The 25,564-nt window shown below is 38.9% G+C and overlaps 3 protein-coding genes across 4 annotated transcripts in view; 1 reads left to right on the top strand and 2 right to left on the bottom strand.

The window, feature by feature from the left end:
- The window catches only part of HERC5 (HECT and RLD domain containing E3 ubiquitin protein ligase 5), a 41,993-nt gene extending 26,163 nt beyond the window's left edge, over positions 1-15,830 (top strand). For both annotated transcript variants that reach the window (XM_077765120.1, XM_077765121.1), the window contains 10 exons: positions 53-169; positions 1,229-1,339; positions 3,484-3,654; positions 5,805-5,948; positions 6,607-6,773; positions 11,662-11,728; positions 12,610-12,680; positions 14,125-14,308; positions 14,392-14,494; positions 15,556-15,830. In XM_077765120.1, the coding sequence (XP_077621246.1) occupies positions 53-169; positions 1,229-1,339; positions 3,484-3,654; positions 5,805-5,948; positions 6,607-6,773; positions 11,662-11,728; positions 12,610-12,680; positions 14,125-14,308; positions 14,392-14,494; positions 15,556-15,761 (1,341 nt within the window). In that variant the 3' untranslated portion in view covers positions 15,762-15,830. The remainder of the gene's footprint in view (positions 1-52; positions 170-1,228; positions 1,340-3,483; positions 3,655-5,804; positions 5,949-6,606; positions 6,774-11,661; positions 11,729-12,609; positions 12,681-14,124; positions 14,309-14,391; positions 14,495-15,555) is intronic.
- Positions 15,831-22,485: 6,655 nt separating this feature from the next.
- On the bottom strand, positions 22,486-23,209 carry PIGY (phosphatidylinositol glycan anchor biosynthesis class Y). Its single transcript, XM_077765119.1, has one exon. It carries the CDS (start codon positions 23,197-23,199, stop codon positions 22,984-22,986), a length of 216 nt encoding a protein of 71 aa, XP_077621245.1. The 5' UTR covers positions 23,200-23,209; the 3' UTR covers positions 22,486-22,983.
- Positions 23,210-23,288: 79 nt separating this feature from the next.
- Positions 23,289-25,137, bottom strand: PYURF (PIGY upstream open reading frame). Its single transcript, XM_077765118.1, has 2 exons — positions 24,839-25,137; positions 23,289-23,437 (listed from the first exon to the last, which is right to left on the bottom strand). Exons 1-2 carry the CDS (start codon positions 25,042-25,044, stop codon positions 23,296-23,298), a joined length of 348 nt encoding a protein of 115 aa, XP_077621244.1. The 5' UTR covers positions 25,045-25,137; the 3' UTR covers positions 23,289-23,295.
- Between the last annotated feature and the right edge of the window lie 427 nt (positions 25,138-25,564).

Genomic DNA, 25,564 nt, shown 5'->3' with positions numbered 1-25,564 from the left:
GCAAAGTCATCTTCATTTATAAAACGTCCTCACAGGCCATCTTTTATTCAAGGTAAACCAGGCCAAATATCACCTGCCCGAAAGTATTTTCAAAATAAATGAGCTTACACAATGGCTTGATTTTTATGGGGATGCATATAGAAGGTCTTCTTGGAAAGTGAACAACTTGGTAAGTATGGCATGTTTCTTTTTTATTTTTATCTTTATTTTTTTAATGATTTAATTTTTTAAAAAAGTAATCTCTGTACCTAGTGTGGGGCTCGAACTCACAACCCTGAGATTGAGTCACATGCTCCACTTGAACAACAGCCAGGCACCCCTAGTATGGCACGTTTAAGGGAGGAAAGTTGACCATCATTGTGTTAATATAGGTATTTGTGCTGTAACATTATGCATGAGTTTCCAAATATACTTGCACTCTGCAAAATTGCTCAGTAGGAATAACAGAGCTTACAGACAGGAAAGGCAAGACATACCCTTCAAAACCAATGCAGCTTTGTAGCCAGAACTCTAATGGAAAAGTGGTTGCTACCTTAGATCACCTGACTCGGCCACAGGCAGGCAGCTTGTGGAGAGTGCCCTGAGAGTATGAATTGCACAAGACAACAGTTTGGAACTCTACCCACACTCTAAGTAGAGGACTGGTGGTGCAGAGCTCACATAGATGGCGAGGGGGCTCTGCCCATAGGTGGGCGTACAGGGTGGTGTGCCTCACCAGGAGCCTGCAGCCTTGGCACTTGCTCCAGGTGGAAGTACTCCTTTTTTATTTTCTTAAAATAAAGCTAATGAGCTGTTGCTGCTGGTTCAACAGCTGACCTGAGGTTTTCTCCTGTCTGAAGGCTGTAATTCTTCTGCTAGCACAGACCAGCAGAAATCCTGTATGCTCTCCTCAGCTGTCTACATTCTGTCATTCCCCTATTCACCAGATATATCTGAACTAATTTGAACTTCAGAAGTGCAGATTGTGGCAGAACAGATTCTTTGGGAAAGCGTCTAAAATTTATAATTAATTGCTAAATGAGTGCTGCTAATACTAGGTTTATATACCTTTCATTGATACGTACAAAACATTTTCTTAGAATTTTATATATTTAATGCCAACCAGAAGTTTGGATTGCTTTGGCTGTAAGAACTGAGACCATAAACTACCAGGGATTTAAGACTTAGCTAAAGTGTAAGATTTCTCTGTCCTTTGATTTATCAGAATTCCTGTCATTTCTATTTTTAGGGCACTTCAGTAGACAGTCCGTATCCTGTCATATTCAGTCATTTTCCATTTATCTTTAATATTTTGTCGAAAATCAAACTACTATATGCAGATTCGCTTTTAAAAATACAGGTATGTATGCTTATGTCTTTGTCTTTATTAAGTCAAATGACAAATGCCTTTATAAACATACAGTATTTGGGGAATTGATAAGGGAGCTACCCAGTGGTGAGACTGATGGTTGTAACATTCATGGAGCTTAGACTAATAAAGATGGCAAGAAAGACAGTCTTAATTTGGATTGGCTTGGTCTTGAAGCATATTAAGGCCCCAGTACCAGTAGTGATGGGTAGAGTATGGGCAACTGACCTAGTTTATAGGGCTTTTACCTTGAGGTTGGAGCCTGTCTACAGGTCTTCTGAATGGGACTTAGAGAGACATAGCAGACTTGGGTTTGATTGGGATTAGCACCAGTATTTAAGGAGGCTGAGGCTAAAACAAACAAACAAACACACAGACAAAACCCCAGCAGTGGGAGTAGAGGTGACTGAGGATTCTTGAAATGAAGACACACATAAATGGCTGGTACTCTGATGATGCCATGATAAAGGTTTGATCCCTTTTTCAATGAACTGTCATCAGGTGAGTTGGTTCTGTTTGTCAGCATGTCTGGAAAAGTGATTTTGAATTTAAAACTGGACAATTGAAAATGCCTAGGGAGGAGAGGCTGGGTGGCTCAGTAGGTTAAGGATCTGACTTTTTATTTTAGCTCAGGTCATGATCTCACAGTTTGTGAGAAGGAACCCCTCATTGGGTTCTTTGCTGACAGCATGGAGTCTGCTTGGGATCCTCTCTCTCCCTCTCTGTCCCTCACCCACTGTGTGTGTGCTCTCTCTTGGTCTCAAATATTAAAATAAACATTTAAAAATATTCAAAAAAAGGAAATGCTTAGGGAATTTTAAGTGCCTAAGAGTCTTAGTTCTTATTATCTCTTTTATATATGCATCCATATATGTGTATATCTGAGTAATACTCAAATGTATGTCCTAAAAGTAGATACTTTTGCATTATAAAACAAAATAAGAAATTGATTTATGAGTATGACCATTAATGAACTACTTAACAAAGGAAAATGAAAGGAAAAAAGATATAAGAACTTTTTCATTTTTTCAATTCTTGCAGCTGTTTTCTAATTTTATTTTTATTTTTTTAAGAGAGTGAGAGCATGAACAAGGGAGAGGGACAGAGTGGGAGAGAGAGATTGAGAGAGAGAGAGTCTTAAGCAGGCTCCATGCTCAGCACTGATGTGGGTGGGGCTCTATCCCACAACCCTGGGATCAGAATTTGACCTGAGCCAAACAAGAGTCCAGCTCAACTTAGAGCCACCCAGGGTGCCCCGCTCCTAATTTTAAACAGGACTCCAGTAATAATTTTATGGAACTGATACTGGATTGTTGTTTTGTCAAGAGCCTTAGACTTTAACGATCTCAAATTGCCATTTGGTCAGATGGTCTTTGTGTGTGTGTGTCTTGTCTCTCTGTCTCCTATCTTCTTAGAGCTCTAACTTCTTAGAGCATCTGTGCCCTAAAATCTCTTACTAGGTTTTCCTCTGAGATTAGTATATCCTTAGAGAGGTCTCTCATACCTGAACTTTTCCTGCAGCTTTCTCTCTTTCTGTTTAAAAAATTTTTTTTTAAATTTTATTTTAGAGAGTGCACCAGCAGGGGAGAGGGACAGAAGGAGAGAGAGAACCTCAAAGTGCCTCCATGCTCAGTGCATAGCCTGACACGGCTACAGCCCTGGGATCATGACCTGAGCTGATATCAGTTGGGTGTTCAACCGACTGAGCCACCCTGGTGCCCCACATGCTTGCTTTCTAAACTTCTGAAATTCTTTTCCAAATGAGAATGTTCTGTTTCAGCACACCACTTTCGTATCTGCTAATTCTTCTCTTAACCTAATGATGGTAATTAGCTTTGGTAACTAAGTATTAATAATTGTGTTTGCAGGATAAAGTGGACCAGTAGAGCCCACAGTTGGTCACTTCCCTGCTGCCCCTGGTTGGCTCCACAAAGCTTTTCATTCCTTAGGTGTTTCTTCTGTTTCCTGAATGTGAATACTGAATGTATAGCTTCTCTCCAGTGGCATACGTAAACAAAGCTCTTTTCATAAATGTTTGTGATGTGCACTCAGGATAAATTGAACCCGTTTATTCCCCTTTATAAATTCCTATGTAGACCAAATGGTGAAGTGAAGTGAAACATTTGTTTTCCTAGGAGAAAAAAATTAGAGCTTGTATGCGTTTGGCCGGAGTTATGCAACAAGGAAGGTCCGAATTAGCTTTGCTGCCCACTTTTAATCTCACAGTCAGAAGGAGTCACTTGATTGAGGATGTTTTGAGTCACCTATATCAATTTGAGAATGAAGATCTGAGGAAGGAGTTAATGGTAAAGTATAATTCTCAATGTTTTTGCTGCAGAGAGAAGGAAAATCTAAAAGGTTGTAACCATGGTTCTTCCAGAGAAGAAATTAATTTTTTATTTTTATTTAATAAACTTCTTTACAAAGGAGCTCCTGAAGGGCTGCCCTGGCCAGGGAACCTTGAATCTTCAGTCTCTCCGAGACAACAGCTGGAGTTACAAGCTTTTAGTTGGAACTTCCTTACAGATTTTGTCATTTGTCACTTTGTCAGACAAGACCAGGTTATTGAGCTTGTCCCGAACTTTGCCTTTGGGCCACTTCTTCTTTTTGGCCTTGTCGCATATTTGTTCACTGGGTCTTTGTCTTTTTTTGGCTGACTTTCCAGTATCTTTCTTCTTGTTGTCATCCTTGGGCAGCTGTGAGGAAAAGGGGGAATGCAGCCAGGTCACAAGGCAGCCCCACACTCCCCCTGCCTCTGCACTCCTACTCCGCCCAAACCCCCCAGAGGGAAGATTATTTTAAAAGTATGTCGCACTGGGTTTGCAGCTAAACGTAGCATTTCCACAAAAATCTAACAGACTCATTATGTAAGTTTTACCAGTGCCAGCCAGCCAGTCCACTGAGTTATTTCAGTTCCACTTTTACATTTCATCTATTTAAAAAATTTAGGTAACATTTGATGAGCAGCAACCACTTTCCAAGCTATGTGAGGCATTTTTTATGTTATCCTATTTAATCTTTCTCAGAATCTTAAGAGAAAACGGAGGTTTTGTGACATTAAGGAGCAGAGCAAGGATTTGACACTTGACCTTACAAAGATTTTAAATAATTCACTGAGGTTTGAAACTTGGATCTCTAGAAAGTGGAAGAGGCATTCATCCAAATAAACCAGTAAAAGGAGCTGTGGGTGAAGTGCCGGTGGAACATCCTGATGGAAATGTGGAGCAGGCCTTCGGACAGGAGTGTGTGTCAATCAGGAGAGAAGATAGGAGGACAGTGGATATGAAGGTTAAATGCTTGCCAAGTGATAAGTGAAGTTTTAAAGAGAAATCAAGTATCCAGGGAAAGAGCAAAAAGAATGGAAAAAGCACAGAACCGCAGGAATTTTTGATATTAAAGTAGCAGGAAAAAGAAGTAAAAACCTAATTAATGTTTTTTAAGAGAAAGCAAGAGAGAAGAGGGTATAAAGAAAGAAGAGGTTATCAGAAGTGTAAAATTGGTTCGCAAAATCGAGGAGAGGAGACATGAGAACAAGTCACTGGAATTGGGGGTTCACAGGTTCCGGGTCCTCTGGGAGAGAGCATTTAAGCAGAGAAATAGATTTGGAAGTTAGTGTACACAATTCTCTAGAATTTGGCAACCTAGAGTAGAAGCCAGTATTCAGAACTCCAGAACCTAGAGTTGAGGTGGAGGGTTGAGATTTTTTTCTTTTAAGAATAAGGGAGACCTTAACCACATTTGTACACTGAAGTGAGGGATTCCAAGAAGGAAAGGCAGGAATGAGTAATTGGAGGAGTAAAGGTGGGTTATGACAGAATCATCCTAGGGAGGAATTGGTGTCAACAGGTACCTTCTCAGGGAGTAAACAGCCAAGCCAATAAATACCTTATGTGTGCTCTGGTTTTTCAGTTTTTTTTGAAAATCCTATTTTTTTAATTTCTTTGTTTATTTTCATTATACTTAAGATCCCATATACATACATACATATATACATATATATGTATATACATATATATATGTAGTGATGCCCATTGAGGTGAGGTTAGTAGCTAAAGACAGCTGGCTCTGAGACTTGACAGACCCAGGATTAAATGGAGGCTGCACCCTTAGTGGTGTGTGACATTTGGAAAGTTATTTAAATTCTTGAAGCTTTATCACCTCTAGAATTAATGTGAAGATTAAATATGGTAATATGAGTAGGATGCTTACCATATTGCTTACCAAATATTTAGGTCCATAGATCATATTCGTTGTAACTTTTTTTTTTTTCTAAGTTTTATGATGCAGTGTCTATATTCAATATGGGGCTTAAACTCATGACCCTGAGATTAAGAGTCATTAGTCTCTTCCAACTGAACAGTTGGACACCCCTTACTTGTAACTGTCATTAGATGAGCTTTAATACATAGCACTTTAGAGCCCTGAAAGAGATGTATTATTTACTCTGTTTCCTCAGGTTTCATTTAGTGGAGAAATTGGACTCAACTCTGGAGGAGTCAAGGTAGAGTTTTTCCACTGTCTGTTTGAGGAGATGACCCATCCAGAATATGGGATGTTCATGTATCCGGAGGAGGCTTCCTACATGTGGTTTCCTGTCAGGGTAAGTCCTCTCCTCTTTGCTTACGTTTATGACAGAAAAGGCATGTCACATACCATTGAAAATTAGGTTGTCTAGATGGTTTCATTTTAGGAGAGGAGTTATTGATCCATAGAATTATGGAGATAATCTCAATTTTAATAAGGTGATGNCTCTGACCCTCCCCTGCTCACGCTGTCTCTCTCTCCTAGAAATAAATAAAAATATATATATATAAAAAAAATAAGGTGATGTTTTTCTTTAAAATGCAGTCTCCTTTCCCTGGATTCCTATTTCTGCCTCCACAGGAAAATTAAGCAGTATATGTTATTGACCATTTATAGAATATATGGATTAAAAAGAACCCTTCCTTCCTCAGGCATTCTTTTTTTCAGTTCTGTTTTTCCCAATGAATTTGAAGACCATGGCTATGAAAAGAAATTGTGAAAATTTCAGTTTATATTAATTTTGTTTCTCTTCCTGTGGCAGAGATTGAAATTGACTTAATGGTTGCACATAAATCCTAAATATTCTTACCGCAAGCTTTTTTATTTTAATCTGTAATTTGATTTTGTGAAAGGGGGAAAAAGGTGTACCTAATATAAAAATTTTGTTTTACTTATAAAAGTGAAAACACATTAAAGTTTTTTTTTTGTTTGTTTGTTTGTTTTTCCCTTTTCAGCCTAAATTTGAGAAGAAAAGATATTTCTTCTTTGGGGTTCTGTGTGGACTTTCCCTATTCAATTTCAATGTTGCCAACATCCCTTTTCCACTGGCCCTGTTTAAGAAACTTTTGAACCAGGAGCCATCACTGGAAGACTTAAAAGAACTTAGTCCTGTTTTGGGAAAGTAAGTAAACATAGTTCTTTTTTTAGAATTCCATATAATATATATTTAGATACAAGCATACCTTTTACTACTTTGTTGTGCTTCGTTGTTAATAGCTTTTTTTTTTTTTTTTAACAAGAAGGTTTGTGGCAATTCTGTGTCAAGCCATTTTTCCAACAACCTTTGCTCACTTTGAGTTTCTGTGTCACATTTTGGTAATGTTCATAGTGTTGCAAAATTTTCCAGTATTACCTTTGTTATGGTGATCTTTGATCAGTGATTACAACCTGATGAGAGTTCAGAGAATAGTTAGCATTTTAATCAATAAAGTATTTTTAAATTAAGGTGTCCATATTGGTTTTTTTTAGATATAATGCTATTGCACACTTAATAGACTACAGTATATGTGCAAACATAAATTTTATATGCACTGAGAAAACAAATAATCCTTTTGACTTACTCTTTTGGGATAATTGCTTTATTATGGTGATCTTGAACCAAACTGCAGTACCTCCAAGATGTCCCTGTAAATATTTCAACACATACACCGAAATAGTATTTTCATGTTCAACATTGTAGGTAATTTTTTTATTTTTTGAGAGAGAGCAAGAGCAGAGAATGGGCAGGGATAGACGGAAAGAGAATCCCAAGCTGGCACCACACTGCACAGAGTGTAATGCGGGGCTCGATCCCAGGATGCTCGACCAGCTGAGCCACCCAGGTGCCCCCATTGTAAATACTTTAAAATCAGTTTTACTTTTTGGAAGAATTATTGGATAATAATTGAACTTTTAAAACTTAAGACAAGTTCAGGGACGCCTGGGTGGCTCAGTCGGTTAAGCATCCGACTTCGGCTCAGGTCATGATCTCACAGTTCGTGGGTTTGAGCCCTGCATTGGGCTCTGTGCTGACAGCCAGCTCAGAGACTGGAGCCTGCTTCAGATTCTGTATCTCCCTTTCTCTCTCTGAGTATCCCCTGCTCATGCTGTCTCTATCTCTCTTTCTCTCTCTCTCTGTCTCTCTCAGAAATAAATAAAACATTAAAAAAAAAATTGGGGGCACCTGGGTGGCTCAGTCTTAAGCATTCAACTTCGGCTCAGGTCATGATCTCACAGTTCATGGGTTCAAGCCCCACATCGGGCTCTGTGCTGACAGCTTAGAGCCTGGAGCCTCCTTCCAGTTCTGTCTGTCTGTCTGTCTCTCTCTTTCTCTGTCTGTCTCTCTCTGCCCTTCTCCCACTGGCGATCTCTCTCAAAATAAAACATTAAAAAATAAATAAAAGTAATAAGTAAATAAAATTAAGACAAGTTGATTTTCCTCCTATCCTCAGTGCTTATATTAATCTTTGAACTTTAGTTCTATAGAAACAGTCATGGACAGAGCACAAGTTACCATGGTATGAAATCTGCAAGTGATGTTCATTTTAAATCTCATTTCATATCCTCACCTTTAAAGTGAACACTTACTTTCTAAGTTAAAAAGCCAAGCCACTACCTCACAAAAAAATACTGGTAATAGGGGTAATATTCCTGCTGTATAAAGTGTTCCTATACATCTATAAGAAAAATTGGCTAAGTATACAAGAAGGTAACCCACAAAAAAATTTTAGAATGGCTTAATCTCCCTAGTCATCCTGGAATGCAGATTAAAATCAGAGGCTAATTTGTGCTTCAGACTGACAGATTGAAATACTGATGCTGTATAGTGTTCCAGAGCATTTGAGAAAAGGTTGGTTTTAATTTCAGGTGTTAGTAGCAAACATGTAAATTGGTGGTGCCTTTTCAGAGACCATTATGGTAGTACTTAATCTGAATCAAAAATGTATTTGCCCCTCTGACTTAGCAGTTGCACCTCTATAGACATTTCATTTTCAGAAATAACACAACCATGCAAGGATTTTTCTATACAAATATGTATCATATTGCATAGTTCATAATGTGTGGAATACCTAAATGTTCTTCAGTAAGGGAATTCTGTATTTTTGGCATATTCATGCAATGGAATCCTATATAAATTTTCAAAAAAATGAGAAGCGTATATGGTCCTATTATTATAATTATTTATTATTATCATCCCCATTTCACAGATGAGGAAACCGAAACAGACGGGTTAGGTAACTTGTCCCAGACCCCATAGTGACAGAACTATGAATTGAACAGTCTGTCTCCAGCATCCAACTTCAGAAAATTTTTTAAATATTTATTTATTTTTGAGAGAGAGCACGCATGCAAACCAGGGAGGGGCACAGAGAGGGGGAAAGAAGAATCCCAAGAGGCTGCCTGCCATGAGAGCAGAGCCCAACTCAGGGCTTGAACTCATGAACTGTGAGATCATGCCTGAGCCAAAACCAAGAGTTGGACACTTAACTGACTGAACCACTCAGGTGCTCCCAGCATCCAACTGTTAATCACTATACTAATTAGTATAATTATACTAATAAGTTACCTTATTAGTATCTTATAAGATAAGGAGAAAGTATCAAAAGCACAAGGTTTGGAGAAGAGGAAATAAATTTATTTTTTACTAGAACAATGAAAATGACATAATAATATTAATGTCTAAGAAGACCTAATAAACATAAAACATGTCAACTTTAGTACATGTAAAGATCATTAAATCTGTATCAGTGTTTTTCACACTTTTAGGCCTTAAGACTTAAAAAGTATTGACAACCCCAAAGAACTTATACTTATGTTGGTTATATTTGTCAGTATTTACAATATTAGAAATTAACAGGGATTACTGTTTTAAGTAGAGGATACATAAACATTCGTTCTATTAGCTGTCATATAATAAAGCCTCTGGAAAAGTCCATTCTGTATTTATGAAAGAATGTGAAAAAGGCAAATAATATCTTGATATGATCATGAGAATAGTTTTGACCTTATAGATCCTTTGTGAAGTCCTTAGGGATTTCTAGAAGTTTCTGGTCTGGGTTACACTTGGAAAGCCACTGATCTTGGTGTTTAGTGAAACTCCAGTTTTAGTCTCAGCAGGCTTTCCATGAAATTTCACAGACTGATTATAAAATGTATATGGATGACCAAAAGGCCAAGAATAGCTAGCAAAAATAGGTGAATAGGGATAGGGAACTTGGCCTACCAGATACTAAGAATTTTTAGAAAGCTGTATTAGGACAGCACGGTAGGAGTGCAGCTCAGAAACTGACCCATTCACCTGTGGAACTCATTAGAGGTAGCATACCAGATTAATGGGAACAGGAGTACTGTCAGTTCAAGCATATGCAAAAAAAGGAGACCTGATAACCTTATGCCATATACAGAAATCAACTTCATGTGGTTGAAGGACTTAAATAATTAAATGCAAAAATGTTGACAGTATGGACAAATCTTCTCACCATTGCAGTTTTAAGCATGACATAAAAAAAAGTACTAACATTAAAGGAAAGATTAGTAGGTGTAACTTCAATAAGATGAAAGAATTTATCTGTTCTTCATGAGATCCCTTAACAGAAGGGTTACCAGTACCCTACAAACTGGTATTTGTAACGGTTTAGGGGTGGTAGAAGAATGAGATAGGGAAGGTATCCCATATAAGTAGCTATAAGATATTAGTTTTGGGAGGCAAGTTCCTAGGTATTCTTCATAAACATACCCACAAATAAGCAAATGAGCCACCTATGGACATAGAATGACAAGAGTATCATGAGCCAGTTATTATGAGTGCAGTTTTATCAGCTGAACTCCTATCACTCCTCTCTACTCACTCCCCCTCAAAAAGCCTACAATGAATAAACTGTGGTCTGTTTATCACAGTACTGTAATAAAAATGTCCAGTGATGGAAATGTCAAGTTGAATTCCACTTTTATCTAGAGGCCTTCCCCAGTGACACGTGTCCCTCCAGAAAGGGTTAACCAAGTTCTTCCAGGCTGTCCTTACACCCTTACATACCGTTTCTGCACACACCTGAGTGTACTGTTGAGGAGACTCTCATCAGCCTATCTTACCTACTACTGCTAGTCTCAGGGTTCATTGACAGTAATGTCTCCACTTTACATCCCTTATGCCTGCTACATTGGGTGCTTAGTAATGAACAAATGAGTAAATGAGCAAACACAATGAGCTAGACAACTTTAAAAATACGTGTGAGGTACCATAGGACAAGAGACAATGGAGACATAATAAGACTGGCTGCCATCCATGCTAATACAAACCTATATTCACACAGATGCCTTGAAACAGTTAAGGTGGTCAAATTTACCTTAAGCTTGATGATACTGAGACAGTAGGTGCGGAGAACATCCTTTAACCTTCTCATTCCTCAGATTTCCTAAGTGACCCCTGATATTTAAAAGGAGGGTATTTATTCTGTAAGTAAAATTCAAAATTTTAAGTAAAGGTAACACTGATTTAAATAAGTTTTGGTGTCAGTTACATACATGATCAGTACTGGGGCACCTGGGTGGCTCAGTGATTTGGGCGTCTGGCTCTTGATTTTGGCTGAGGTCATGATCTCACACTGGATTCGAGCCCCACAGTGGGCTCTGTGCTGATGGTGGCAGAGCCTGCTTGGGATTCTCTGTCTCCCTATTTCTCTGGCCCTGCCCTACTAACGTGTGCACCCTCTCCCTCTCAAAAATAAATAAACATTAAAAAAAATAAAAATAGACCCTCTCTTAAAAAAAATACAGTATCAGTTCTCTACATAGAAACCTACAATCACTGGATAAAGGAACTTAGGTTAGAAGAGAGCTTGCAGAATTGCAAATACTCGTAAACTTCACACTTGTAGATGGGGTCTGGCTGTCAGTACACAGAGAAATGGTCATTGTTAACTAACTCCCTGACCTCCTACCGTCTGAATAGTCATGACTTGACATTTATTTTAGATCATCTGTCTAGTGATCATGGTTATTGACTTTTAAAAAACAAAATTATTGTTCTTTAGGAGTTTGCAAACACTTCTGGATGATGAAGGTGATGACTTTGGAGAAGTATTTTGTATCTATTTTAATGTAAGTAAACTATATAAGAATTGGCTTACAAATCAGATTGAATCTGATTAACCCTTTATATATTTATTTAGGCATGTCACTCTTTAATAAAATAATAGACTTACGAATTAGTGCAGAAGGGTTTTTCCCGCTCATTTTTTTATGACCCAGGCATATCAGTTAGATTTTACTATGTAACAAGCAGCAGCTAAATTTAGTGGCTTAAAACAAACAATTCATTGAGTTTCTGGACTGAGTTGACTGATGAGCTGGATGTTTCACACTGGCTTTGGCTTGTATATCTAGTTGTTGGCTGGCTTATGGGGTGTGGGCTGGAACAGCTTTTCTGTTCTAGGGGTTTCTTATTCTTTAGTAGACTAGTTGAAGTATCCTTACAGAATGATCTCTGGATTACAAAGAGATGGCAAGCCTCAACATACAAATTTCTTTTTAAACTTCTACTTATGTCAGATCCCATTGGCCAGAGTACCTCACATGGCCATACCCAGATTCAAGAGCTAAAGATAAACACTTCTCTTGATTGGGGCAGGGGTGAGGGGGGTGAGGTGGAGGGAGTATGTCAAAGTCACACTGCAAAGAGGCTTGAATACCAGGCTGGGAAGAATTTGTAGCCATTTTTGCAAATCTACCATACTAGGTCTATACTGTATAAAATGACTACTGAGATATGGCAATTTGCCAGTTTTTTTCAGTATGATAAACTAAAATTGATAACTCAGGTTCTGTAAAAATTTCAAGTGTTCATACTTTACTAGTTTTTATGACTAAAATGTATACTTTTACAAGATCTTAAGGAAAAGAGGTGTGTTTCAAAGTGTTTTTATTGATAATAGATTGTTTAGGATCTTTTTGAAGAAAACTGTGTTTATTTGTGATTACAGGTGCATTGGGACAAAAATGACATAGACTTAATTCCTAACGGAAGTTGCATAATTGTTGACCAGACTAACAAGTAAGTACAGAGAAGTGGATTATTTGCTTTGTTTATACACTGTTTATTTCACCAGGCTCTAAAAATGTCTCATAATTATTAAAATTTTCCATTCCAAATTTATCATATTTTAATAAGGCAGAGAGAGTTGGTGTGTGTTGTGTGTATGTGTATGTCTCCTGGGGTTTATGTTCTGGTAAGGAAGGAAATGGCTTTCTCAGAGAGGCCTTTCCTTATCCTTTATCTCTACTTTTTCTCTTCCTATCACACATTACCTACCTTTTGGATTTATTTGCTTATTATCCGTATTTCCCCCACTACAGTGAGCTCCATGAAGGCAGGGACTGGTCATGTGCATCCTTCTATATCTGGTATCTAGAGTGGTCTACAGTGGTACCTGGTCTGGAGCAGAGCCTTAGTATCTGTTAATATTATTAGATGTTACTGTGGTATCTTGAGTTCTCCGCACCTTATAGGATGCTGTTTTAAAGCCACAGTCTGGGATTATAGAATGTTCCACTGATAATTGGTCAGAGAGTCAGAGGGATACTGTCAAGTGAGCATTACGGTGTAAGCCAACTAGTTTTCTTTAATCTTTTAATCTTTATTTTTAAAAAAAGAACTTTATTGAAGTAGGACATACAGAAGAGTACCTAAATAAGTATACAGCTCAAGAGAGAACATTTCCAGCTCTATATTTTATGAATACTCCCAATTTATCCATGGTATTCTTGATAGACCTAAAATTCTCTGCCTCTTAACTACTTTTTGCCTGATCTCTTTCCTTGAGTTGGCAAATGGCCAGAAGGGAAAAACTGCAAGTAAGATGTGGGACTCACTTCAAAGGGCTTCCCTTCTGTCTTCATTAAGAGGCCTCTTGAGTCTTGACTGATTTGGAAGCCTGAAGCTAGATGTGTTTTTGTGTATTATCTGGATTTTTCTAGTTCTTCTCACTGGGAGTAATTTGCTCTAAGCTACCCTATCAAAGCTAGAGGTAGAAATCCACCTCTTTATTTGTATTTAACCACAAACACTAATAGTAGTTACTCCCTATCATAAATTCAGACAGCACAGAAGACCGTGAAATAAAATAGGAAATTTCCCCCATCTCCCAAGCCCATTCCCCTCTATGGAGCATTATTAGCCGGTCGGGTGTTATTCTTCCAAACCTTTTCTGTTCTAATCTGTGTCATTTCTCTGAACTGTGTGACTTTGAGCAATTATGTAACGTCAGCATGTCAGTATCTTTACTAAAATTAAAATGTCTTAAGAATCTACCCTGGGAGTTGTATGAAGATTAAATTAGATAATATATGAAAAATAGCTGTATGCACATGGTAAGCACTGAATTATTAGTGTTTCTAGTTCTTATTTTATTTTTATCCTTCCCACTGTCCTTGCCCCACCCTTCCAGTTTTGTTCAGGGTATTGCTGTAAGCTGAAATCATTTTTTGTTTCATTAAAGGAGAGACTATGTTTCTAAGTGTGTCAATTACATCTTCAACATCTCTGTGAAGGCAGTTTATGAAGAATTCCAAAGAGGATTTTACAAAGTGTGTGAGAAGGATATTATTGAATTTTTCTATCCGGAAGAACTGAAAGATGTGATTATTGGAAGTACAGATTATGACTGGGAAACATTTGAAAAGGTATATCATAAAGGCCTAAAGTTTGAATTTAAATTCCTTTTTTCTCTTTTCTTAATACTCTTTTTTTGCACTTTTTTCACTAGAATGCACATTATGAAGAAGGATATGACAATTCACATCCTACCATAGTGATGTTTTGGAAGGCTTTACACAAATTGACTTTGGAGGAAAAGAAAAAATTCCTTGGTAGGTATTATATCAGGAGTAGATCTATAATCTTAGGTCTTTTCTTTGGGCTAAGCAAACCTTGTTTTGTCATAGGCACCATTTGCAACAAATCCTCGTATAAGAGCCACTCCTAGTCCAGTTGGATGTTCTCTAGGCCAGGCTGTCCTGATAACAAAAAATAAATGTGAATATAGGTTTTTTCCTCTGTGGTTTTAACCCTGCCTGTTGCTTTCAAATGTTTTTCAGTTCTCCATCCAAGTTAGATATTTCATCTGCTTTCTATACTTGTGACTCAGTTATTCAAGCTTTGTGGGATTAGCCAAGTTTTACGATGTCATTGTCTCCAAGCCTTTTTACCTCACCTTCCACATTTTGATCTCCGTTTCGTGCTTATTTGGTCGTTTTCCTGCAACTTTGCTTAATGTGACCTTCCCTCTCATTTTCTTAAAAAATTTCCATACTCGTTTTTGAGAAACATTTATCTTTTTGTTCCAACATGTATGTTGGAAGCCACTCAGAGTTCTCCAGAAGCCCAGCTTAACTTTCCAGTCTTACTTACAGGAAGTCTTTGTTCCAGTCAAACAGTTCCATCGTCTCTACATTCTTAAGTTCCCTTCGTACTCTCCCACCTCCAGGCTTTTTCTGAAACTCCTTGTCCTGCCTCGAACCTTCACCCACCTTCTGGTTGCCACTCTAAACCTTCTCCTCCTTAAGGTCCAGCTTAATTCTAAGCTCTCTCAAGTCTCCCCAATCATCCCAGCCTGATTCTTTCTCCCTGCTCTGAAGCACACACAGCAGTTTCCCTCAGGAAGCACTTAATTCCATGGCACCTTGTTTGGCTGTCTTCCACTCTTGTAGCTTTCTCTTGCTATTTGTCTTCTTCTGCACAAGAATATTACATTTCCAGCCAGACCATAAGCTGCTTGGAGGTATGGACAGTGTATCAGTCCCAGATGCAGTCTGATGCAGAACTCTAAACTTGGGGCCCTCAGTAAATGTTCTTAAATAAACACATTTTTTTTCCTCCATAAATCTTGGTCTCTGGGAGGCAGATCACTCAATATTATTCTTCTTTCTAGTGTTTCTTACAGGAACTGACAGAATTCAAGTAAAAGGTTTAAAGAACATGAAAATAACATTTTGCTGTCCTGAAAATGTGAATGAAAAAGATCCCATAAGAGCACAGACCTGTATTAGTGTCCTCTACCTCCCTAAATACTCTACGATGGAAAGAGTGGAAGAAGCACTTCAAGTAGCCATCAACAACAGCAGAGGATTTGGCTGATCCTACCTCACATTGTTTACCTCTTCGGGGAAATATTTTCAGAAATAAAATTAAGAACTCAAAATTTAATATATAAGCCCTGCTGAGTATTCATTGTGTTTAGCTCCTCTTTTAGAATTATGGTTTTGCATGTTGGACATCTTAATAATGATATAGTTGAGGCTGTTGTAACAAAGTGACCCTGAAACACACTACTTTATGACAGAATTGTTTTTCTCTCATTAGCTTCTTGGCTGAAGTGGTGCTTCTCTTACTCCCACTGTTCTAGTAAAAGATACAAATGACTTGTTGAAAATGTCAACGAAACTGCCCATTTCCATCCTAAATCTCCTCCATTGCATTTGAAACCATTGACTACTTTCTCCTCAAAACTGTCATTAACTGCTAGACTATGACTTCCTTTTTCTTGGCTGCTTTTCCATTTCCTCTGCATGCATTATTACACTCAGGGTCCCCTGACCTCCAGTGCTAGTGCAGCCCTGTGTCGTCACTGCACGCACTCCCATCCACTCCGTGGCTTTGGTTACGTCTTCTCTGTTGATGGCACTCACATCTCTCTCTGACCTACAGGAACTGGCAGATTGCAGCACCACAGCCATTTTTCTGTCTCCCTGCATGTCCCTTGGCTCCTTGACCTCAGCATGTTTAAGAAGAAAACATCGTTTTTCCATACTGCACAGCTTGGAGTGGTACCCACAGTATTGCCAGACAGAAGCTTTCCATCCTCTTCTTTCCTCTTTGTCCCACACATTCAATAAATCAGTCAGGTCTTGACAATTCTAGTTCTTGTGTCTAGATCAACAGTGCCCCACAGAACTTGCTGTGAGGCTGGGAAACCACCCCACCCCCAGTCTGTGGGGTGATTTACCTTCAATAAGGTAAATGTATGCCATAGATAAGGTTTAGTCTGAGTTTTGAAGAGAGAAAATTTAATTGGCAGTGATCAGAAGAGTTGAGCTGTGCTGCCCAATATGTGGCTATTTAATTAAAATTAAGTAAAATTTAAAATTCAGTTGTCCGTCATACTACCCAGATTTCAAGTGCTCGGTATCTATCTGTAATTGGTGGCTACTGTATTAGTGCAAATATGATGAGGACTTGCCACTGATGGGCCCATAACTTGCCAACTCCCTGTAATTGTGCTTTTTTTTTTTTTCTGGGAAGAAGAGCCAGAGTGTATAAAATTGCACAAATCAAAACGATTTGAAAAATCCAGCAGTAAAGTCAAATTTCACTGACATTGTTACTATATATCTCCCAAGTCCTTCCTGACCTGCCTGTGTACATCACCAGCCTTGGCTCCCATGGCCTTGGCTCCCATGGCCTTGGTTCCCATCATTGGCCTTGGCTCCTATCTTCGCCCTGCATACATAGTATACTTCATTCCAGTTATTTGTAACTACTCAATTTGCTGAGTGGGCCAGTCTCTCCTGTTACTCATTCGTTTTCTTCTGCCTGGGACCTTATACCACCCATCCCCCACCCTTCCTCACCTCCTCTGTTTAAATCCACCTCCAGCTGGGTTCCTCCCACTTGTTTCTCAGGATTCACTTCCCTAGCAGATGCCACCCTAATAAATGTAGAATATGGCGTCCTAGCTCAACATTTCACAAATGCAATCTTTCTGGGTGCAATGCTCATCCTGGTAACCCTGGTCCAACATGAGTTAGCTAAAAGTGCCATCTAGTGGCATATGCAGAAGGTCGCAATTACCTGAAAATGGAACATTTTACTAAGGGTAAAAACTTGGGAGACAGTCCCAACTACACACAGTAGTCAGAATCTTGCCATAGTGTTTGTTAAATGTGGTAGGTAATTTCTTGAGTTTACTAGGTAATTTCATATTTTCTATCTCCCTTAAAACAACCACCAAGTCTGGAAGTAGGTAACCTTTTCATCTTACAGATCAGGAGTCAGGTTCAGGGAGGCTTCCTTAGCCCACTCTGCAGGATTGGAAGAAAATGAAGGGGGGAGAGTAGGTCATGGCAAATTTTTTTGTTCTCAAGAGTGGAAAACTATCACTTAGGAAGCTGATGGGAAGGATCTTATTCACAAGGTGGATAAAGATGGACCTTGTCAGTGATGCAGATGACACTAAGGAAGATAATCCTGGTAAGGGGCTCCAAAGAGGTGAGATCGCTTATTGTGAAACCAGAATTACTGAGAAGTGAGGAAGAGTCCCAGTTAGTGAAAGAGTAAGAGTATTTCTTAGAGTTGGAGGTGGTGGGGTCAATGCCCTGGTGTATGTGGCATGAGCTATGTTATGGGAAGCTAGTGAACAAAAGTCGCCATAACAGGAAGCCAGGATGATTTGCTGAAGAGGAATACTAAAAAGTGTTGGAGAATTACTAAGGAAGGGTATTTGTGTCTGAGAGCATCACTAGAAATAGTACAGCATGGTGGGTAAAATTTAGAAGGCTTAAGACCTGTATTCCACTTTTGGCCACACCTCTACCAGCTCTTGGAACCACTAACCTTATGCTGGACATGTAGATAGTACTTTTTTTTTTTTAATTTGGTAAAGCTTTATTGATATCTGATGCACATAGCATTTAATTCAGCTGTGTGAGTGTACAACTGAATGGATTTAGTATATTCACGGGTTTGTCCAACCATTTCCACATTCAACTTTAGGACATTTTCATCACCCCAAAGAGAAACTCCGTACCCAAGAGCCATAACTTCATAATGTCCCCAGCCATATGCAACCACTAGTCTACTTTCTGTTCCTATAGATTTGTCTATTAGGGACATTTCATGTAAATGAAATCAAACAGTATAGGATTTTTAATAACTGTCTTCTTTCACTTTGCATGTTTTCAAAGTTCATCTATGTTGTATGTAGCATGTATCCGTACTTCGTTCCTATTTATTGCTAAATTAAGATTTCATCATACCATATTTTATCCATTCATCAGTTGATGGACATTGTGTTGTTTTCTGCTTTTTGGCTATTATGAATGATGCTATGAACATTTGTGTTCAAGTTTGTGTGGACATTTTTCCTTTCCTTTGAGTAGATAGAGACGTAGAAGTGGAACTTCTGGGTTGTGTGGTAACTCTGTTTAATTTTCTGAAGGACTATCAACTGTTTTCCAAAGAAGCTGCATCATTTTATAGTCCTACCAGCAGCATTTGAGGGCCTGAGAAATACTTAAAATCTGCAGCAGATCTGGTTGTTTTTTTTTTTTTGCTATTGCATTTTTTAAAATTAAGATGTAATTGATATGTATGCAAATGTGTTCGTAAGAGTGCTAGTGAAATAGAAATATTCAGGTAGGTAGCTCTTCCTTTTTTTCTCCCTTTTTGGGCTCTTGTCATGCATATTAGGTCTACATGTTACATACTCAACAATACTTGGTTAAAATTTTTACTGTATCTAATTTAATGCCTCTTAAAGGAACAGAGGAGAAGGAGGATATATTTGTAGTATTAAATATCTTAACATTTTTTACCTTCTCTGGTTTATTAGTTCCTGTGAATTCAAGTTACCATCTGTACTGTGTCATTTCTGTACTCCAGTTCAGCTTTGCTCTCAGCTACTTCCTTTGTGCTGCTAATAGCAAACATGATAGACCCCAAATATAATTTATACACATTGTTTTCTATAATTGCTCTGCAAATCAGTTAAGTAGAAAGAGGAAATATGCTGTCTTTTATAGTTACATAAGCACCTTTACTCTGCTGACGGCCCCAGGCACCTCCTGGGGAAGATGCCTTAACACTCAAACAGGAGTTTTGGGGGGAAAGAGAGGTCCTATCTTGGTGGCGCCCCCTGGAGTGGCCATCTGTCTGAGCTGAGAGGAGGAAGAAAGATGTGGGTGGTGGTTCAAATGCTACAAACTTCACTGAATGGGATTTTCTGGTATGTTGCTTGCCTCAGTAGGCTGACTGCCCTTGGAACAATTTCCAGAGACTTTGCCTGGTTGTGTTGTTCACCAGTTAGGGTTGTTTCACAAAGGGATTTCATGTGTAAAGTTTGGTTTGTTCCTCACAATTTTATGAAAGAAGCCGGGGAAGGATTTCTAGCTCTACAGATGAAGCTCAGAGAGAAGTAACTTGCCTAAAGTTATAAAGCTTGTCAGAACCATGTTTTCAGTCTTTCAGGAAGTACATGCCTGCTCTGTGCTAAGCATTAAATTTAAAATGTTGAAGTTACTGTCTAGACAGGAGACAGAAAACAGGCAATTACAGTGCAAGTTCAAGTGCTAAAATAGAGATAAAATATATGTTGCTGTAGGAAACAAGAAGAAGGGTATCAGGCTTGAGTAAGAATTTGAATCCAAGCATTTTGATCCCTAATTGTATTTTTCTTATAAATAGAAAGGATTTTATTTACTTACTTACTTTAAAGAGATACTGTATAGTGTGATTAAGAAGGGGGAAAAAAGGAAAGAGAAAAAGAAAGGAAGAAAAAGAAAAAAGAAGGCAGACAGAAGCCACAGTGGTATTGGGTTTCAACTTTGGTTCAGACTGTTGTTAATCTTGGGCAAATCACTTCAATCTCTCTGCTTCAGTTTCCGAATCTGTAGAATGGTACCAATACTACTTACCTTAGCTCTTAGATTATAAAAGAATATATGTAATATGCTTAGAACTGTACCTAGTGAATAGTTTGTACTATAGAAGTGGTTGCCAAAGAAATTCTATTAGTGAAAGAATGTAGATAATATTGAACTCTCCCAAGGTATGCTTATCAGTTTCCTCAAAAATGATAAAATGCAAAAGCTGAAATTGACTTTTCAGAGTAAAATGCTTGCTTTATCAGTAAAATTGTTTCATTTACACTGACAAAAGTGAGATTTAGGGTTAATTAAAAAGAACAAGAACTTCTTATCAGGAGATAATGGGAACTTCTATAATCTTTCAGATTATTTGTATTTGCCATATGGTGATTTAATTTTTAATTGTTTTAAAGTATTGTTGGCACACGTTACATTGGTTTCAGGTGTATACTTAGTGACTGGACAGCTCTCTACAGAATGCTAAGCTCACCACAAACATAGCTACTATCTGTCACTATACTATTACAATGCCATTGTTGACTATAATCCCTATGCTGTACCTTTTATTCTCATGACCTATTCCATAACTGGAGGCCTGTATCTCCCGCTCTCCTTCATCTGTTTTGCCCATTCCCACCACTCCCCTTTGGCAACCATCAGTTTGTTCTCTGTATTTGTCTATTTCTGCTTTTTGATTTTTAGATTCCACATGTAAATTAAATAATATGGTATTTGTTTGTGACTTCTTTCACTTAGCAGGATACCCTCAAGGTCCGTCTATGTTATCACACATGGCAAGGACTCATTCTTTTTTATATAATATTCCATTGTATGTGATGCTAGGCAGGCCGAGACCCCAAGAAAGGGGACCTCACTCAGGCCCCTCACCAAGAGGGTTCTTGGCTTTGTGTGAAAAAAAATTCAAGAGCAAGCCACTTAGAATAAGGGACAAAGATTAAATATGCAAAAAAGGAGCTACTTCAAATACAAAGTATCAGTCTCCTTCCAGGAGAGGAAGAGGATCCCCCTTTGCTTCTAAGGGTTTTAGAAGTTTTTGTTTCATTAGCTAACCATATAGGGAGGGGATTACTCTTCAACTGTGGATTTCTCATTCACATTGAGCAGTTAATTTTTCCATTGTCTAGGGTTGTAGGATAACCCACCAGGAAGCAATTTTAAGGATATCCATCTATATAGCTTTTAGTACCATCAAGAGTGGTGTTTTGTGGTTTTCCAGTTGGATCTTGTGACATTTTATGTCCAGCTTTTAGGTTAAGGGTCGGCCTAAAACCAAAATTGCTTTACTTTGGTCAACTTGTCTTCTAAGCCTCTTTTCCCTCCAGCCTCATATATAAGCCATATCTTCATCCATTCAACTTACATTACTTCCAGATCTTGGTATTGTAAATAATGCTGCAATAAACTGGGGTGCGTATATTCTTTCAAATCAGCGTTGTTTTCTTTGGGTAAATACCCAGTGCTGGAATTACTGGATCATACAGTATTTCTATTTTTAACTTTCTGAGGAATTTCTATACTGCTTTTCACAGTGATTGCACAATGTTATACTCCCACCAACAGTACACAAGGGTTCCCTTGTCTACACATCCTTGCCAACCCTTATGTTTTTATTTTTAGCTATTCTGATAGCTGTAAGGTGGTATCTTGTTGTGATTTGGATTTTCATTTCTTTGACGATTAATAATGTTGAGCATCTTTTCATTTGTCTGTTGGCCATGAAAGTCTTCTTTGGAAAAATATCTATACAGGTCCTGCTTTTTTGGTGTTGAGTACCATAGGGTGATTTTAAAAACATGATTTGTACTACAGAATACACTGAACTAATGCAGTGCTAAATAGATCTCCTAGGCAGGAAAATAAACTGAAAAGTGGTTCAAAACATAGCCCTCAGCTTCATAGGACACAAAAGCTCTTTCCAAGTCTTTCAAACCTACCCCTATCTCCTAAGATCTATAGTTTCCTGGGATGGTAGTCTATATGGTGTATTAAGTGCCTGGGTATTACGTGCCTATCTAAAAACTGCCTATATTGTAAAGTTTAGAATATTTCTATATTTTTCCTCTCTTAGAACCACAGTCTTATGATCAAACAAAAGACTGCACTTTTTTAAATGGAAAACCATCATTTTATTATTTCTAATGTAAACATTTGATGCCAAAGAAACAAAGGTAACTTTACAAACTCAGAATCTTTGCAAGTACATGAAATTTCCATTTTATTGTGGTTTTCTATCACATCAGCTCAAATGCATTTCTCTACAACTACTTCAGCCATAGCTCTTTTGGATTATTTCAGTCATCCTTAACATGTGACTCTACCAAATACTTTAAATCTAAAATAAACATGTAACATTTTAATTAGCTTTTAGATGAATGGGGTAAGAAATAAAGTCATTAGGTAATGGCTGGGACTGTTCATTTCCAACAAGAAACTTTGTTGAAATGTTTCTTCTGATACAACAGCTAATAAATAAGAATTAAAAACAAACAAACAAAAAAAAAACAAGGGCAGAGCAAAAATACAATAAGAGAAACTTCTGCAGCTTAAGCCTTCCATAGTCCTAAACCTGAGAGAAGCAAGCAAAGCACCTTTCCTGCAGATTTAGTGCGTTTCCAGTATTTCCATGTAGTTGAGCTTTCAGAAATACACACTCAAGACCTATCATTAATATATATATTATCTTGGCTCTGGTTTTATTAATTATGCCTGAAGAGTTTAATACCCATCCAAGTCCAAAGGTGGAAGAACACATAAACTGGTATGGTAATGGGCAGGAGCAGACTGTAAAAGCATAGGCTTGTTGTGCTAGTGCAGCCCTGTGGGAAGTTTTCTTCCACAGAAGCTGAGTAGAACAGTCCTGCTAAAGAGACCAATGGAATAAGGACAGTCAACGTAGGAAGAGACAGAAACATTCTTCTCCCCCACTTATTACCTGCCCGTCTGACTTTTTAAAAGGTAGATGTTATTAAGAAAATTTAGTTGTGTGTGTTGCTGTTTTTAATTATCATCTAGTGCTGCTCCATTTCTTCTTGCTTCTTATTCTGATGTGTCATCCTAGCTGCCTGTGGTATCATATTAGGAATCCCATCAATAATTGGATAGGCTATTCCCAATTCTTCATTGATCAATTCATTTGTCGATGCTTCAAATCTGAGGAGGGCAAAAGGAAAACAGAATGAATTGAGGAAAATAAAATGCTTAGAAGAGCTTGGTTTTCAATAAACAACACCATTTATCCAATTCTTGTCAGATTTAATTCAGTATTAAACTGCTTTTAATCCTAAAAACAGTATTAACAAAGTGAAAAGACTTCTCTTAGAAAATGAATCTCTATTCACATTTGAATCTGTTTCTCTCATATTTTCTTTTTCACTTTCACTGAATATGCATTTTTTAAATCTAGTCAGAAAAGAATCTCCCCTTTTCATCCAAACATTCCTTCCTTACTCCGGTCAACCCCAAAACCATCCCAGTGAATTTACTACTGAAACAGTCACTAGAGAAAAATTCAATTTTCCCGTGTTAGAAGGCATGCACGCTTAATAGAGCAACCTTACTGATCCATTAGAAGAAAACCACTGAAAAATCAAGGTATACAAAATAAAAGTTTGAGGAAGATGAGACAGCAGAAAGAGGAAAGTGTGGAAAGCAATGGGTCTGCAGTGAGCTAGTGACACAGTTAACTAAAAGGTAGATCAAATGGTCATTTGAAGGTATAAGAAAATCAAATACATTCATTAAGGGGGAAAAATCTAGAAAGAAAAATGCAAAAAGAATTAAAATAAAAAAACGGCTAGCAATCTACCACCCAGAGATAACCACTGATAACATTTCGGTGTTTAGTATATTCAATTTGTAATACTAGTGTTGTCAATGTTCAGTTTTAGTAGCCTGGAACTGTAGAGCTGTTTTCCTTAAAAGGTTAAGGACGCCTTTCCAAAACCCAGCTAATCCAGAACGAAGACCCAAAGAGGCACCACACACAGCTTAAATGTTTACGATCGTCACGCATCAGCTGAGCATTTTCACAAGAATCTGGAAGCTACTACAGTATTTTTCATCATCTTGTTTTAAAAATCTGAATGCCCTGGACCAGTCATGACTCCTAACAGCTCAAAAACCTGGCGGTACATTAGAATCCCTTAAGGTCCTTTTAAGAAAACACCTTGCTCTGGTCCAGCCTCCTGACCGCCCGGCTGGGTCGGGCCAGGGGTGGTGCCCGGGAATCTGCATTTTTAAAAAGGTGAGCTGGCAATTCGACGGCGCAACCTGTGGCAAAACCGGTAAACGCTGCATTCGATCACTGCGGGTCGGCGGTTTGATTTGGNGGCCGCCTGGGGCGCGGCTCCCCTCCCGCCACGTCTCCTCCCGCCCTTCCGCTGCGGTGGGAGGTGCGTGAGAACTGGTCCGGCCCGGATCCAGAAAATGGCAGCAGGAAATACCCAGACTGACTTGAAAGGGCGCCCCCGTTGGCCGTGAACGGCCCGGCTCGCCCGCCCCCTCCCCGCCACCGGAGGGCGCGAACGGAAACTCGCAGCCGCTAAATCTCACCTGAGCGGCTTCTTGGAGAGCGGGCACACCAGGAACTCGAGCAGCGCAGGGTCGAAGGCGCGGGGCTGGTTCCCTGTCTTCTCGCTCTTGTCTGCCGACCGCCGCGATCCCGACGCGTGAAGGCACCTACGGGCGACCGCGGACGGCGGCGCGCGCGTACCCCTCAGCGTTGAGGCGAGGAGCCAGGCGCGCGCTCCGCTTAACATGGTCTGACAGCCGACCACCACACCGCAGCCCAGGCCGCGTCAGCGATCTCCGCGCAGCCAGCCCCTCGCCTGCCAGACCCCGCCCCTGGTGCTATGAAAATGCAGTCCCGGGGCCTAGAGGAGCCAGCAGCGCTTTGGTTCCGAAGGCGCACCTGACCCGACTGCTTTTTCGTGGCACCGTTCGGTAGTTCTGAGCGCGGCCGGCAGCCGGCAGCCTGAGGACGCTAGTAACTGTTCCACCGTATTTACAAATTACAGACAAAACCAATGCTTAAATTGGGTGAGTTCCGTTTTCACGCAAGGGGTGCGAGGGAGCCAGTGGCCTGACCTCAAAAGTCACACAGTGTTAAACTTGGCCCTACGTGGTTATCTCCAAAATGAGGTTTCAAACACAGTCATATTGGATATGTTAAAGCTTTGATTTGTTTTATGTAAATCTTTAATATAGCCCTTGTAACCTTGTTTCTCTTTTATTTTTTCCTGTCTTATTAAATTAAAAGTTTAGAGGCTGAAAAGAATG

The sequence above is a fragment of the Crocuta crocuta genome, unplaced genomic scaffold (genome assembly GCF_008692635.1).
Source record: "Crocuta crocuta isolate KB4526 unplaced genomic scaffold, BGI_CrCroc_1.0 scaffold134, whole genome shotgun sequence".
In the NCBI taxonomy this organism is placed as follows: Eukaryota; Metazoa; Chordata; class Mammalia; order Carnivora; family Hyaenidae; genus Crocuta; species Crocuta crocuta.
This window is presented reverse-complemented; position numbering and strand designations above follow the sequence as displayed.